General features: G+C 33.9%; 1 protein-coding gene across 1 annotated transcript; it reads right to left on the bottom strand.

Annotated features, from left to right (window-relative positions):
* Window positions 1-1789: 1789 nt before the first annotated feature.
* Window positions 1790-17667, bottom strand: LOC100184560 (ubiquitin-associated protein 1). Its single transcript, XM_002121381.5, has 7 exons — window positions 17471-17667; window positions 12417-12723; window positions 12050-12205; window positions 5548-6065; window positions 4728-4856; window positions 2624-2725; window positions 1790-2499 (listed from the first exon to the last, which is right to left on the bottom strand). Exons 1-7 carry the CDS (start codon window positions 17621-17623, stop codon window positions 2368-2370), a joined length of 1497 nt encoding a protein of 498 aa, XP_002121417.1. The 5' UTR covers window positions 17624-17667; the 3' UTR covers window positions 1790-2367.
* Between the last annotated feature and the right edge of the window lie 267 nt (window positions 17668-17934).

Below are 17934 nucleotides of genomic sequence, written 5' to 3' on the forward strand. Positions count from 1 at the left end.
AGGAATTCAAAAAAAATGTTTTATAAAAACTGTACAGTTACCTTTTTAAGCCGTTACATAATAAAATAGTAATGTAGTCGCATCACCCAACAAAATATTACCTTTTTTACTGAAGGTTCGTTGCCAACAGATGTCAAAAACCATGATTAATGAATTACTAAGCTTCTTTCCGAACTATACTTTGTGGTGCGTGGGTTCTATACCGTCTCCATTCTTGAATTGCACTTCCAACATAAAATTGCCAAATCGGTGACAAAATGGCCTATTACCTATAACAATAATTAAGATAAAACTTAACTAGAAGTCTATGTATAACTGGAACACACAAAATTACATTGAGGCTACAGTAGACAGAGTTTCTCGCCCCACAGTTTTTTTTTTATTTATATGTCGTATGAGGATTGAGTGATTGGTATAGAATATGTGTAAATACGTTTTGTACAACTCCTGTACCATGTGTTGACCTGTAAATTTAAACTGGTTGACATTGTCTTCGCTTAAAACGTTTGTTTTCAAAAATTTTGACAACCCGTAATCACGCAATAATTAGGTAATGGAGTACAATGGGGGAAGATGGGACACTTAAGCACATATTGCCAAATATTTCCAAAATCTTGGGTAATACCACGAATTAGTACTATCATTCCTTTATTAATTGACATCAATGTAATAAAATACAATAAAACACACGAGGAGTTGTCGCACAACAGGTGAAATTTTACGAATACAAAAACACACAGGATGAGATGGGACAGTTTAAAATCATTGTTAATTTTGATCAATAAGTGTATTTACAAATAGGGATATACGTAAATAACACGAAATAATACTGTACGCTTTGAAAATTAAGTCTAAACATTCTTTTTCCTGCCCTAGTTTTTACCATGTTACCTATAGGCTACACTATATTATTGCATAACAATTTGTAATATTTGAACGACAATCGGTTATGTTCGATCTTAATGGATAAATATTGTATCCTACAAATGTATATGAACTTGTAATAACAGAAAGTTGATTATAACTATTGATAAAGTTCTTATTTTTGCTACAAATTGGGTAGTGAACTAAATATCGTGGACATAGCAAACTTGCACTAAATAAACGGACCGGTGACATTTTAGTCATTTAATGAGCGTATTTTTTATATTATTTTGCAAAAAAATGTATTAAAAGATTAATAGAAGCTATTTTACACCTGCCCACAAAAGGAAACGCAAACAAAACTAAACAAGTTCGTTTAAACCCAACGGGCTGTTTTATATTTTTTCTAAAGATGTTTGACAGGGTAAATGAAAGCCATTTTACGCTTGCAACAAAACATAATTGTCTAAACACATTGAAAAGTCAGGGTGTTTGCTTGATTTTGGACTCACAATAGCAGCAGTGAGACCACTCGGTGTTTCTTTGACCGATATCATCTATCTTAATGTTTAAATTATACTTGCCCATCCATTAGAGCTTTGTTCTCTTGTTTTTATTTCTGTGGTTCCAACTGTCTAACAGGATCGCCAAAATTAGACGATTCCTACCGCTAATCACAGACAAGAACGACGAAGTTTTAAAAAGCAAACAATAGGTGCTAAATACAGCCCTTTTAACAAAGATGCTTATTAGATTTACCCACAATATGTTAAATGGCGATCATTTATTAAGAAACAAAAATAACTAATTACATTAGTTATATTAAATGCCCCTGAACTTCTTGGCAACGAGCACCAATTTTCTGTGGCGCCAACTGATGTGGATTCTGTCCTGCTATCGTAATAACTAATACATCATTTCGAAGTTTTTTTTCATAAAGCAAGAAATAGCCCTTTTAATGAGATCAATACTAAGATATCAGAAAAAACACAAAGTAACAAAGTCAAAAAAAGGATATTATAGAGGGCGCCATGCATGAACAGAGGATTTCAGTTGGGCCTTTCATAAACTGCTAACAAAGAAAGTGCCAGGTGCACCGTTTTTTTATTCTTGATAAACCATAACAATAATAATACATGTTAAGTAGCTAGAAAGATTTTAAAAGCAAGAGTAATAAATCGTAAGGAAGTAAAGAATGAGGGTATATTAACAGTTGCATCAGTGTAAAAACCAGAATCTATTATTTATTCACAACTACAAAAAGCAAAAAAAAAACTTTTATACATTGCAGGTGTATTTCAATGATTTATTATAGCTAATCTTATTCATTATTTCAATCAAAAACTGAAATGATAAATAAAGCAGTATACAAAATTCATAGGAGTGGCTGTGTTATGTTAATATAAACATATTACGAATAAAAAATGAAAGTACCAATCATTAGATATACCTTATTGGTGTTGCAAGTACATCGTTCAATTTAAATTGCAAATATTTGTTACTTTACAATCCAGATACTAATGCTTCTAGAGCATTCGTCTCATTGCCGTTATGCAATAGTAAAGCCTGTTTTATTTTATCATCTGTGAAACCCATATCATGAAATTTTCGTTGCAATTGGAGATACTCTTCAGCCTAAAACATTAAATAAAGAGATCACAAAAATATTATTAATAATTTTTTATCCTTTACTGTAACAAACAAGAAAATTTATAATGCTGCTCCTGAGGTTCTTATTAGTTTGATATTTTACATTTACCTCTTTTTCGTTTCCATTGAATACTTCAAGTGCATCTTCAATGTCATTCAAACTGTAGTCTCCCTCCGATAATCTCTGTACAGCACAAAGATGCTCAACAACCTATAAAGTAATTGGATTACTAACCAGAGAAAACAGTACAAATAAATGAGAGGATAGTAGATACCATCTTAATGAATAGGTACTACCCCATTCTACTGTGGTAGCGAGGTTGCATGGGTATATGACCATTACTTCTGCCCCAAACAACACATGATATTTGGAATACTGTAATTTAAAAAAAGAATATGTACATATAGTCAAGTGGGAAAATAAAAAAGAAAACATTAATTTTGGATTTTCTCATGTTATATTCGAAATTTTGTACTGTTTTTTTACTCCCCTGACTTTCGGATAAAAAAAATTGTGGAACAATAAAAAAGAATGTTTTTAAAAGCAACTCAACTAAATTAAAAAGTAAAACAAATTAAAAATGGAAGTACAGGTGAAAAACACAAGTAGTATATTTTGGCTTCACGATTTGGGTTCATCTGAGTAAAAAAAACCTGCTGGAGCAAAAAAAAAAAATTTATTTCTGATTTGGTTAGGGATGCACATTACAGAATTTCGAATCCTTTTGTATTCGAATCTAGAATTTCAAATCCTTTTGTATTCGAATCTAATTAAGGGATTCAGTTTTCTGTTTAACGTCGTCACACATCTTCTCATAAACTTTTTGCAACTTCATAATTTAAAAAAAAAAAAAATTGTGTTTGTGGGACTTTTGAGAGTAAACATTTCGCAACGTCTTTTCATAGCCTGCTATACGTTTCATGACGCAAAAATTACCCAATAGTACAATTTTTGATCACTTTTCAGCTCATGTTCCAACAAGACTACTATAAAAGATTCTATAATCTGACTTATGTGGGTAATATTATTTTTCCTATAAATATAAAAAGATTCGAAATTCTAGATTCGGAATTCTAGATTTGAAATAAAGTATTCTAGGATATCCTAGAGTATCTAATTATTCTGTATTGTGCATCCCTAGATTTGGTATAATGAATGCTTCTTCTTCAAGAATATATAAAAAAAATTGTAAAACATAGACTTTATTATGTTTTAATTTTTCGATTGAACGTAGGTACATACCAGATTATGCTGACTTAGCATATTTTCAAACCAAGTGTTAAACACAAAAAACTGTTTTTTGTTATAAAAAAATGGTACAGTAGGTACTAGGGAGGCATAATGAACTTTTTAATATAAAAAAAAGTGCTAAAAACTTACTAATAAGAAAAAAAGTGCTGAGTCAGCATATTATGTAGCTATGTTCAATCGAAAACTAAAACATAATAAAGTCTAAGTTTTACAATTTTTATAAGAAGAAGCACCCATTATACCAAATCAGAAATAAAATTTGAATTTTCTTTAGTATTTTAGAAAGTAGAAACGATCAAAGTTGAATGAAATTTTTTCTCATGGGAAATCTCATGCATTGTGCAACCGCCAATTTTATTTTTACTCCAGCGGTCGAATTTGCGGTTTTCAAACTTATTTTTTTCAAAAGCTGTTTTGTATCTTAAAACTTTGATGGTAGCTTTAGATCACATTTGAGCATATCTATCAATACACAAATTTTGATTTTTCGTTGGTATGCCCCTTTAACTTCTTAAAGCATCACCAATGTCCAAACAACTATTTTATTATTAACGTTTTTCTCAATTTCTATTTTCTTGTTATACTCGAGTGATTTTGTGTTCTTATATAGGCTGTGTTTATGTACCAGAGTGAAATTCTAATATTACATGCATTGAATTATGAGGACTTTTTATTGGGTGTGACCTTGAATGACCTTTAGTCAGTTTTCAAAACCAATATGTTGCATTACCTATATAATGCACAAGAAGTAACCAGAGCATTACACATGATTTAACTAAATGACAAAGGCTTTTGAAAATCTAAATGAAATCTGACTTGGAGAAAAAAATAAAACAAGTAAAAAAAGATATGAAAAAAATTAAAATAAAATATATAAGCGGCAAGCTACTTCAATATACAACTAACTACATGCATAATAAGTTAAGCATAATAAGACCTAAACATAAACACACATTACTACCGCTTTTATGTTAAGTCCAAACTTCTGCATTCCTTGCAATACATTATATTCATTAAACCCCATAGAAACAACATGAAGAGCGAAATTGTTTTCTTGCTTAGTTAATCCATCTCGAAATCCAGGTGTTTCCTGATCAAAATAATAAACCAAAGGCATAAACACATCAAATTAGAAATGCAGTTAGCCTATTAACATGTTAAACACGTAATAATGTTAAACAAGTAATAAAAGCCTCAGGTTTAAACATCACAAATCTTTAAATGTTGAATCTGTAAGAAAAGTTAATCACAGAACATAGTTCTGATATACCCTTTATGCATGGTCACTTTTATGCGCGTAAGTACTCGCATATTTACTCGCAAAAAAAGTTAACACGCATAACGTCATAAGCGTGTCATCTGCTGTAGGAGGTTGGTTGTTACTCGCATTATGCGAGTAAAGAAAAGTAAAGTTTTACTTTTAAGAGCCTAATCTTTTTCGGGTATTAATTTTATAGGTTTTCGTTGGTAATAGCACCATAAAGTATTAAAACCTATTTTATAAACTAGATTTAACAATATTGCGCCAAAATAAGCTAACTCAATGTTGATATGCGCATAAACCAATGACCATGCAAAAAAACGCGGTTAGCGAGTTATCATATGATGAGTTAATGCGGATCGTTATTCGCATTAACTTTTTACCATGCAAAAAGCGTAATAGTGTGTGTTAGTATTACTAACAAGTTGTAAATATTTTAAAAGCCCAATTATATGATAAGATATATGAAAACAAATAAACAAAGTAACAGATGTGCTTAATTTGTACTAATATTAAATACCGTTTTTTCTTTTTCATTGGGAAGAGATTTGGGTAATTTGGGTAAGCTGGTTAAGGCTTTGTTAATAGTTTTCTCAAATCTCTCTCTTTCTTTGGCAGTTGTAACCGGTTCAGTGTCTTCAAGCAAATATTTCCTTCTTGGGGTAGGACGTGGCGGGACTGATGGTCTATTTATGGCTGTGCAAGGTAAATTTACATAATCATTTTCATGTGCAGTGTTAATAGTAGCTTCATCAGAATGAGTGGATGTCCTCGTTGAACTAACGGTACAATCTGCAGTGAAATTTGAGTGGTTCGAGGTCGGGGTTGTCGTATTAGACATGCTAACCATGGTACACCCGCTCGAAGATTGCTTGCCAAAGTTTATCGAATTGGTGGAACTGTGATGTTTTTGTTGATCAACAACAGATTCTTCGGTGTCTTTTATATCACTAGTCAAAAGATCAGTAAATTCATCGAGAATATCATGATTTGGTTGTTTCGCATGATCGTTCAATTTCGATGTTGCATATGATCTCTCTATAATTTAAAATCATTACATGTATATTTTGTAAGTTTTGAAAACCTTTTTGTCTTCAGCTTGGTTTTTTTTTAAAACTTTTTATTAGAATAGATAGTATGAATTTGCTAAAGTTATAAAAGGTTAAGATTGCCAAAGGTCGAGTTTTAAAGTCAAGATCAGAACAAATACTTATGACGTGGATGCCATTGGGAAAACAGCCTATAAGAATACGCTTCCCCCAAAAAGTGCCAATCTTGAGCAAAATCTTGCAGAACACAAGATTTCTGGTCAAACATTGATTTTTAAGTACGCACAAGTTGACCAGTTGCAGTAATGTTAAAATTCATTTCAAAATTTTAGAAAAAATTATCTATAACTTTTAGCCTGGATTCTATTATATATATTAAAGAAATAATATTTCAGGACAATTCTCTTTTTATTATGAAGTTGAAATAAAACGTTTGTTTTTCGCTCTTGTGCAAAATATTATACAGGGTACGAATTAGTAGAAAAAAAAAACAGATCACCAAGACTTACTAACATAATTTCCATTATTTTGACTTTTATACGTGGTAGGCAAAAGAGCAATAACCTTTTTTTTCCATATTGGTCTACACAGGAATCTCACATAAACCACTTGCCATTACCATTTACACCAGGGGTCGGCAGCCTATTACATTACACAGGTCAAAATATATTTGTCGTGCGGGCCTCACCTGGAAACGGCGTTGAGTTATGGCGTTTTTTCATAACAATTTATTAACAAAACAAGAATAAGAACGAATTTGTTAGAACGGTAATGGTTGGTTAGTTATTCAAGACTACCGAAAGCTTTTTTATGTCTGGTTTTAAAGAAATAGAACAAGATAAAGTATTCTGTCCAATGCTAATCAGTGAGTTATGTTCGCATTTTGTTTTAAATAAATTTTTAGAATAATTGCTCACACATATAGGTTGTAGGTGGTTCAGAAAATGCAGGCTTTTATAGCATATTCTCATATGTTTCCAGCGTAGGTGACATTCTTCAGATAAAAATCACCCAAGAAAACTCCATGCATGTAAAACTTTTTTTCAAGTTGGGATTTTAAAATACGTAATTTAGTTTCGAAGCTAAAAATTTATTCATTTATAACATTAACTAATTAATCACATCCAAAAAGCAAGCTTTAAAAGCCACTCCGGATCATAAGGTTTGAAGCACTTCCCACATACTTGTAGGTTTCGCACACACTTCTTGGTAAATAATGCAATGCATTTTAAACATTCTACTATTCGTTCCTTTTCATGTGCTTTTCAAGCAGTGAAATAACACCTTTGTTTCCACCAACCATAGCTGGTGTACCTCCAGTCATCATAGATACCAACTTTGACAAGTCTAAGTTTAAATCTGTCAAACAAAAAAATGCATCGAAAATATTTGCTCCAGTTGTAGTGCCCTTCAGTGGCACCAATGCGCAAATTCTTACAAGATATTGGAGATAGAATTAATGCCTCTCACAAATATGGCAAACTAGATTTTTCATCAGTAAAGGGTTTCATGTGCCTGGCAAACAAGGAGTTGACTGAATAAATTGCAAGTGTTTTTTTTTACCCGAATTCCTAAACATCGAACTTTGTTGTACCAGGTTCGTTTACGTTTGTCTATTTTGTCAATTCTAGACTGCCCCTTTACAACAGTGTATTTCTGGTGCTTTGCTTCGTACTCTTAGTTCGTTTTAAATTATTTTTTTTGCTGACAGCCACAGTATCCAAGCAAATTAAACAGACTGGTTTACCATGGTGCAGCATAAAGAAATGTCTGTCTGTTTATGAATCATTAAATAATCTGTGTTCATTATCTATATTTCTTCGTTTTGCTTTTAGGGTAACTAATATTTTGAAGTACAGATAAAACTTACTCACTTTTCAACAACTTCAGTTATAATGATACCATGTTATCAGAAGGCATGTTTTAAGACAAACGCAATGTGTGGAAATATTTTTTTATTTTGAGGAAGTTGAGGTAACAATGGGCAGGATGCAAAGTTAAGAATAATCAAACAAACTGATAACATGTATTTTTTAATGCATCCAGAACAATCTTGGCCAGAATTTCTTGCAAGGAATTTCGCATTTAATCTAAGAGAAGAGCGTTCTAATGAGAGATGACGATTCAGAACATATAATGGATAACGACGAATCATTTTATCAAAATGCATAGCGCCGAGTTCAGTGATAAAAAAACTTAAATTTTAAGGATATTTTATTTGTCCTCTAAATCTAATACAGTCAAGCCTGCTAATCGGCCCACGTTTAATCGGACCAGTTTGGCTTGGTTCCGATGTGGTCCGATTAAGCGGGGTTGACTGTAGTATTACAACCACGCAGACCCAGTCAGAATTTCAACTTCATATAAAGCGATCTCGTTGATGATCTCGGCTTGGAGTTTTTTTTGGCGACGCTGCGCTAACCGTCGCGACAGGCATTTAGTCGCATAAGATTGGACATCTGCAGTAGATTTTAGCGACACTGGGCCTTACGAAAATGGGTTGCGTCGAATCTTGGGTTGGCAACACAGACACATTGCTAAACTTAACAGTTATTGTCGCTACAAGAAAATTAAAATAACTTAAATTGGACTAAGTGTCGCAAGCTAGTTCGGCTGTCCCGAGCATTGCTTGCAAAAAAGACCCAATTGCAGCTCTGGTCTAAGAACACACATGCCGGCAATTAAGGATGTGCCGAGATAAGCCATTTTCGACTGAACAGGAACGTAGTATCGTATGCTTTTCTTCTTGATGGCGTCAGGCGCTTTTCATTGAAACTGGGCGCTCTGAAACTCGAACTTTTACAACTTCAGCACATCCCTACCGGCAATGATAGCAGTGTCAAGCATCGAACGCGATACCGTTTCCTTACAATGCAAGCGCCTAAACCCCTGAGCCACGATACCCGACTACCAGGTGACATAGACTGCCCATTGCTATGTAACATAGAGTCACGTTTTCATTACAGGCAACATAGCAGTCAGCGGAGAAAAAAGATCGGTTAATTTTATTAAATTATCGTAATAATCTGGGGTGAATCTAATTATCTACATTGGTGTAGAGTTTTGCAATTGCGTGGGAGTGCGGCAAACCTGCAAAGACAATTTAATTCGGAAGTATCTTAACGCAATAGTTGGACCTCTACGCGACAGGAACACTTATCGCAATGTAACATTGTTTACCTTGGAAGTGTAATATCGCTCGATACTTTAGTAGTCTTGACTTTATTTACTTCGTCGGCTGCGTAACAAATCGTATAATGTTAACGTAAGTTACCTATTCGTGCAGTTCTGACGTAACAAACAGCTTTATTTTATATTAAATCCCGCATTTATACAGCCAAGAGACATTCGCAATTGTGACATAACACAACTAACTTTTTCGCAATAATAGGAATTGTGACGAATGCGTATTATGCGAGAAATATAAACCAGTATTCGACACGTGTATGTTCGGGAATTACTTGCAAACCAGGCATTCTTAAACCGCCACTAAATTCCTGGTAATTTCAAAAGAGGAAGTTGGTTGCTTCCTTTGGGGGTGAAGTGCAACAGAATTTTTTTTTCCAGTGAGCTGCACAAATTAGCTGCAGCTCTTCTCTCATTTTCTAAACGCGGGCCAGTATATTCTTCTTCGACAACCACCCAACAAATGTATGAAATAATAAAGCATCGTGGTCGGACGATAGGTATACGACAAAGCCTGGCAAACAATCTCATATCGACAGAACTGGTTTTGACAAAGTTAACTAATTTTATTATGATAAGTAAGTGTTTCTTTCATTGCATTTGGTAATGTCATGGTGGCCAGGGCTTTTCTTTAGATCACGCAGTGAATTTCAATTGCGCCCGGGCTCTTTTATTTTATTTTTACTGTGAATTCACTTCGACTCTGGTGCACCATCAGTGCAGATGCCCATAAGTTTCACCCAACTTAGACAATGATAGTCAAAATAAGTGGCAACAAGATTAAAAACATCTTCGGCCATCGTAGTCGTTTTCCAGAGGTTTGAAAAACAGAGCATTTCCTCCTCTATTGATGAAGATCCAACAAAGCGAACATAGACCAACAACTCGGACAATTGTGCAACATCAGTTGTCTCATCGCACTGAATAGCAAAAAAGGTAATGTACGTATTTTCTCAAGTACCTGATCTTCAATTCTTGCGAGCTCATCGATTCTTGTTTTAATGGTAAAATCAGATAGAGAAATTTTTGCAAGCTTCTTGCTGTGTGCCTCTCCCAACACAAGATTGGATGCTTTTGTCATACATGGCTTTATCAACGTTTCGCCAATGGTGTGAGGTTTTTTTCTTTTGAGCAATCAGGAGAACACTTTTAAAAGCTGCTTCTACTAATTCAGCCGACGAATAATTTCGAAGCATTCACTGCTAGCAATCTTCATCTTCTTTAAAGATCGCTTCTGGCTATCAAAAAGGCCAAAGGTTTATCTTGATGATGAGCTTGGTGTTTCGTTTAAAAGTGGGACAGCAAAAGACACGGCCTCAAAGCATCGTTACTTGAAAATTTAAAACATAGTACGCTTTGCGGTACAATTTGTTCATTTACTATTGATCATTTAAAGGGGTATTCAAGATAGCTCTGGCCATACTACCTCTCTTTTCCCACTCATAACCATCAACAAAATAACTTATTTAAGAAAACATAACCGAAGTACAAAAAATCCAAATATATATGCGCTTTGTGGAATAAACTAGACTTTTTGTGGAAGCAAGCTGGAACAATTATTTTCCGATTGGTATACGAGAGATAAAAAATACTGACTTTTACATTTGTGCAAAGAACCAGCAGCTAAGCAGGGTATTATTATTACATAATAATTTTTCCAATATGACGCAATATTTGCCATACTTCATAATAGTTTTTACACACCGTTATGATTTACATGATAACACAGAGATTCCCAAATAACTCGGACATAACAAACTGCTTTATATTATCATAAATTCGGCATTTATATGAGACAATGACAATAGTGACGAACATAACTAGCTATGTCGGAATACATTTACGTTATTTGAGGGGGTCAAAACTATCTTGTTTGGTGGATTAGGCTATTCATGATAGGCGTCAATTTTTTAATAATCTTCCGACTCTTCGTCAAATTTGGGGTGCACCAATTTTTGCTGAACAACATTGAGTATGATGTCATACGGTATTGGGATTCGAACGGCGCATTTGTATTTCTATCGGTCATGAAATAGCAACATAAACTTGGCGGTGAGTTTTTCTCAGTTGCGTGTAAAATAAATGAATTTTGCCCTTAAGCAGGTGGTAATAAACAACCTAAATATATCCCATCTAGTGCTGCTTTATATTTACTATGTTTTCTTTAGCCAAGCAGCATGTTTATTTCGAAATAGTAGGGATTCACATGTGGATTCATTGCATTATAATAGCGATTATTTGACCTGGCACTTGATTACGACATAATAGCAATTCACACATTGATTATTTGCATCATAATAGCAACTCACACGTTCATTATTTAGGCATGTAGGAGCTTAAAAACAAATTAAATTTCTGCTATCAATAAAAACTTTGTACGCTCTGGCTACTACAGTTATATTTTATCAGAAGCATCAGTTTGACGTTTTTGAAACTGTACGTGTCAGGAGATTTCATTAGCTTGATAGCGGGACGAAGTGTGCCGCTGGTATCTTGTGTAATACTCTTTCGATGCAGTTTGTTAGTATTAAAAATGGGATTTTCACATGTAAGAAATGAGGAAGACCAATAGTATAGGAAATAGCAATAATATGCAAATTGGTGGCAAATATTCTTCAGTTAAGCAGTTTACACAAATTCAGACAGGGGTGCAAAAGGTCGTTATTGCACCTTTGCTTTGTAATTTGGGGTGCAGTCCATGCACGCCTAAATCGACGCCTATGCTTTTCATTATATGAATTTTTGGTTTTAATACCGAAATTGCAAAGGTTAAAAAATTAAGCTTACCATTGTCACCTAATGTAATATTTTGCAGCACATCTTCAAGTTCTTTGCGATCATCAATCGTTTGCAACTCAGCATTGGAAAAAGGATCAGGATTCTCGGTTTCAAAGTCTTGTACATCAACATCAGATTTCACTGATTGCAACTGTTTGGGTGTGTCTGGAACAATTAGTTCAACAGTTTATAAATATACTATTTTAAAAAAGGATAAATAGTGAAATATATTTCTTCCTAATTATAACTTGTACAGACCTAAAAACCTGACTCTTCTAAATGGTTAACCAAAATAATTGTTTTTAATGACAACATTTTAGTAATAAGCTTGATAAAACATTTAACAATACTGGATACTAAACAGTAAACACGCTACCTCCATTGATTGGTTTTGCGGGTTCTGGTGTTAAAATAAGACTTCCAATCATGTCATTGTAGAATAGATTATTTGGCGATACGTTAACTTTTCTTTTTGATTCGATTAGCATAGATGGGAGCTTGCTTTCAGCTTCAGTTTTTTGCTTCTGCATCTCCAAAAACTCTTTGTGTTTTTCTGCTAATTGTTGTTTGTGTTTTTCCCTTTCAGCATTCTTTCTTTCTTTTGCATGTAAGTGTCTTTTTTTATCATCATGTTCTTTAGCTTGAATATTTCTTATAAGGATTTTTTCATTGGAGAAGTCATACTTTAATGCAAAAAATAGCTGTGTTATATATTTGTAGTCGTGGTCTTTTCAACATAATAGCCTAGTAAACTTAAATTGCTTGGAATCAAAACATTTTTTTGATCAATTGTTACATCACATTTTGCACATTTCTATTGCATAGCTTAACTATTAAAATGGCATTTAATAAAGTAACAATGCAATAGTAGACATTAAACACTTAGTAAGTGAAGAAAGCATTGTCACTTTATTCTCGTAAAAACAAATAAAGCACCAAGTCAGTGTAATGAGAGAGCGTAATAAGCAAGCACTCCTACAGTCCTACTGACTTTCGAATTCACAGATTACTTCGTAAAATGTTGAATTAGACTTGCATTTAAAATGGGAATACAAAGGTTTGAGGAGCCTTTTTAACAAGTATTTACAGTAGTAAAAAACGCATATATTGATATGCGCCTATGAATGCACTGATATACATTTGTGGTGTTACGTTGTTATGATCAGATAATTACCCACAAACAATCACTAATTTGACATTGGCTGTCTTTTGTTTAGCTGTACGCAACAACGGACATTGGTGGGTCCAAACGAGTGCACAAGCACCTTTTAAAATAAATAATAGAAACTCTAACTCGCATGCTTAAAATCTCACTCGTGCGGGTTTATTTGAAGGACAGGCGCACTTAAAATATTGTAGTTACAATCAGTAATTAAAGGGAACAGCTGCCATTAATTGAAAATAATTCGCAATGCGCAGCAGGGTTGCATTGACAAAGTGTAATGAATTTCCATCAAAATCCAAAAAAATGTACTAAGTTGGGATGCACATTACAGAATTTCGAATCGGTAAGATTCGAATCCTTTTGTATTCGAATCTAATTACGGGATTCGTTATTCTGTTTAATGACGTCATCACACATCATCTCTTTTTGAAGCATGCCCCCCCAATAAAGATCTCATCAAACTTGCGCCCCCCCTTTTTGTTAAATTATCACACTGGTGTTCAATTAATTTCTGCCATAATCCACCACAGCCAAACCTGACATATTGGACATGCTTTAAACCGCGCCCCTTGGTTGACTGTATCTGTATTATTGCGTAAAACACTTTATCGCGATCAACGCAAGAGTGAAATCAAATAACTGTTCAGTTTACGTTGTAGTTTAACCTTATATTTACCATGTTTTTCTTAGCCAGGTAGACTGTTTGTTACGAAATAATAGGGATTTATTGCATCATAACAGCGATAGTTTTGCCTGGCAATTAATTACGACATAATAGCATTTCACACGGCGATTATTTGCGTCATAATAGGGATTGACACCTCATCACTTAGCATGTGTAAGAGGTTTAAAAACAGGCTTAAATATTTGCTTTTTTAATTTAACTTTTACCTGCGTCGTGTTATTGCAAACAGCTTTTGTGGGTAAAAATGACATTTTTTTGGCTTATTTTTTATCTTAACTGTCAATCTAGGTGTTGATTATTTTTTTGGTAAAACATAAATTACTAAATCAAACAAAATATTGACAAAAAAACTTTTTATGGGGTTTGCTTAACTTTTTTTTTGTGAGAAGGTCTTTCGTGATAAATTGATTATGAATGCAGGTATTTGCTACATATTTAAGTACCTTGCTGATTGTACATTTTAATTTTAAATTTAACAAACATTTCATACTTTTTTCTCTTGTCTTATTATACCCCAAATTCGTCTTATGGGAAGGGGTAAAAAGAAACAACTGTGTTTTTTTCTGTTTTTGTTTTTTTTCTACCCCAACCAATATTAACTTTGCGATAAAATTAATGTTAAAGTTATGTATGTAAATTATTTTAGTTTATTCAATAATTTAATTGATTTTAAAGGTAATCAAGTATAAAAAACAGATGTTTTACAGCTTTGCCAACATTTTCTGATGATGTAATTTATGTTTTAAGTTAAGGCTGTTTAGTTACAGGTCATTTTTATGATTAGGTTGCTAAATTTAGCTTAGATAAAGTTAAGATGTAAGTAAGATTTACAAAAACCTTATAATTTATTTAAATCAAGTGTAATGCTCTGGTTACTTCTTGTGCTTTATATAGGTCATGAAGCTTATGGGCTTTGTTTTTAGACTAATAAATGTTATTTGTGGGTAAGCTCATGTTTAAAAGGAAGTGGTGAAGTAAAAATGATAAATTATAAAAGAAAAGAAAAGCTTCGGAACAAGGCTGTTAAAAGTATATAGGAGATATTTTGCTTTTGTGGAAAAAAGAGAAAAAGTTGAGGTTTCTGAAAAAAAAAAGACTGCACAATAGCTAAGTTGTATGACTAATACTTGTATTATTACCCTGTACTTCCATAATTAATTTTTTATTTCTTTAGATTAAATGAAGTTGATTTTGAAACCATTGTTTTTTATTGCCCCGCACAGCAGTGTAAAAAGTGCCTATATGGCACAGCGGTGTAAAAAAAGGCAGGATTTTTTAAAAACTGCCGGCAAACAAACAGCCGGCGTGGGAATCCGGAACTTATTCACTTCGCCGGCTGCGTAACATTTTGTTTCTTGTTAACGTATGCGTAAGTTACCTATTCGTGCAGTTCGTAACAAACAGCTTTATATTATCAAAAATCCGACATTTATGCTAGAGACAATGGCAATTGTGACGTAACATTACTAGCTATGTCGTAATGCACTTGCGGCATTTGATTGCGGCATAATAGGGATTGTGACTAATGTAATACGTAACAATACGAACAAATATTTCAACTCGTGTTACGGAATATAAAACACAGACAATCTTAAAGCGCTATTAAATTCCCGGTAATTATTATTACAAAGAAAATTCGTTGCAGGTAGAAACGTGTGAGTTTTTTTAGCTGTAGTTGGTAATCGCCGATCAGTCTTATAGTTTTATTAAAGTAGCAATCCTAGTAGAGTATTCCTTGCTTAAACTAGCGTCACTGGCGTAAAGTTACGGGGTTGCAGGGTTGCCTGGCAACCCTTTGATTTTCTCCATACTAATAATGCGTAAGGAATTACGTTCGACCAAACGAAGACGCCATTATTACTGCGAACAAACTTCGTTTACGTTCGTTAAAATATGTCAATACCGATGCGTCATTCACGACACAAACGCATTCACCTGGTATTTAAACTCCTGTTTGCTAATTAATTCACGTGTGAATCGCTATTGTGACGTCAGTAATCAACGTGTGAATCGCTATTATGTCGTAATCAATTGCCAGGTTCAAACAACCGCTATTATGATGCAATGAATCCACGTGTGAATCGCTACTATTTCGTAATAAATATGCTGCTTGCCTGAGGAAAACATTGCATATAAATATAAAGCAGTGTTGGAAACGTTTTAGGCAGTTTATTTCCGCGATATTTTGTTCTGGAAACCTACTATTTCCGACGGACGGGTCTTCGTTTGTAAGATAACCACACACTCGTGCGGGCTTGACGAAAGGCGCATGCGACATAGCTACTGTGACGTCACTCGCCAGGCAATCGGATTCGACCGTTTCTCATTACACGGACTTGCCGAACGCGCGTAATTTTAATTTGTCTCATCCCTACGTAATTCTGAATACGTTTACGTTTGTATGAGCTTTTACAAAGCACATATTTAAAGGGTTGCAAACCGAAAACAAAGGGTTGCAAACCGTTTTTTTTTGCGAAGACTTCCTTTTTTTCTGCTTTTTGCAACCCTAACGTTTAGTAAAACTTTACGCCTATGACTAGCGTCTGTTATTACTTTCAATGTTGACCGGACAAAGTTTGTCACAAGTAGTATAAATGATACTATGCCGTATTTATTAGAAAAGCTCAGCAGCAAAACTTAAATTTTACGGCTAAATGTTTAGTCCTGTGACACTTACGTGTGTGTTACAAGTGAAAATCGTCGCGGCAATCAGACTTTGATCGGGAAAAGACGAAACATGATTGACGCGTTTTTAATTAAATTCTTACGCTATGAAGGACCGCGGGAGGAATGGTTGGCTTATATCCAAAAGCCTTCTACATGGTGAAAGCGGCACACGAACTCGGGACTAGATAGAGAGGCAAAATTTGACGTCAGAACACACGCGCCGGGAAAACTGCCAGAAAAATATAAATGCAAACCGGTATCGGCCGGATTTTTATTTTTTACATGCCTAGCCCGCAAATGTTTTTTTCCCAAATCCTGGGGAATAAAAAAAACAGCACAAAACTTCAATTAAAATTTTTAGTAATTATAGAAATCCTACAACCTTTTTTGGACAACAAGGTATGATAAATACTGTTTTTTTAGTCCATTACTTGGGGAAAAAATCGAAAGTTTATATTTTCTATTTTTTATTACCCCACTTGACTATATTTGTTTTTTTTATTATTTGTATTATCACACTACACTTCCATTGTTAATTTGTTTGTTTTTTTAATTAAGTTGAAATTTCTTGTTGGGGGTTTTATTTTTCCGTCATGCTCTAACCTTTAGATTAATCTTCTTTAATACCAATCAGAACTTAACATGTTTAATAAAATGTTGTTTAGTTAATTTACATTGTATTGTCTGTAGGGTGTAAGGGTCACGCGTTGATCTAAAACATTATTTCTTTCTGTTTTTTAATATGCGTGCTTTACTGGCTGTTGTTTTACCAGTACTAACTGTCATTACGCTTTTGTAAACTCTCTCGTTTCTGGTTATCATGACCGAATAGATGAAATAAATTTCATTTATTTAACCAGACAGTCTGCACACTACAATTGTAAAGCTATAATTGGGTAAATACAAAACTTACCTCAAACTCACTCAACAGAACATCTGCATCTTTTAAATCAAAATTCTGAGGAAGTGAAACACTTTTCACACTATAAAATTCTGACAATTTGAACTCTACCCCATCAAGCCACAGGTTTACAGAGGATGCAGAAGAATGATGGCCGAAAGCCATTCAATACATTTAACAACACACTATTAAGACAGCACGAAGGTAAGCCTAGAGTACAAAACTTATAAATACCTTCTACTCAGGCCACTAACATATATTTTGCGTACTGTACGGTACGCACTTAAGTTTATTCTTCTAAAGGATCCGCACTGTGCATTAATTAGGGAAAGTCTCAACTTGCTCATACCACAGGAGCATAACGTAAAATAAATTAGTTTAGCACTTTATAGACTCCTTAAGATAACTTGGGAAAATTTGTAGATAGAGATGCGGATGCCCAAATGTGAGNTAAAGGTACCATCAAAGTTTCCCAA

The sequence above is a fragment of the Ciona intestinalis genome, unplaced genomic scaffold (genome assembly GCF_000224145.3).
Source record: "Ciona intestinalis unplaced genomic scaffold, KH HT000034.2, whole genome shotgun sequence".
Taxonomy (NCBI): domain Eukaryota; kingdom Metazoa; phylum Chordata; class Ascidiacea; order Phlebobranchia; family Cionidae; genus Ciona; species Ciona intestinalis.

What these genes read in the sequence shown, in the direction of transcription:
- LOC100184560 (XM_002121381.5), bottom strand. Translation starts at nt 17,623, where the DNA reads ATGGCTTTCGGCCATCATTCTTCTGCATCCTCTGTAAACCTGTGGCTT. An exon ending in TTGGACTTAACATAAAAGCG is followed by an intron (nt 2,726 to 4,727) that starts GTAGTAATGTGT and finishes ATTACTTTATAG; the next exon opens with GTTGTTGAGCATCTTTGTGC. An exon ending in TCAATGGAAACGAAAAAGAG is followed by an intron (nt 2,500 to 2,623) that starts GTAAATGTAAAA and finishes TTAATGTTTTAG; the next exon opens with GCTGAAGAGTATCTCCAATT.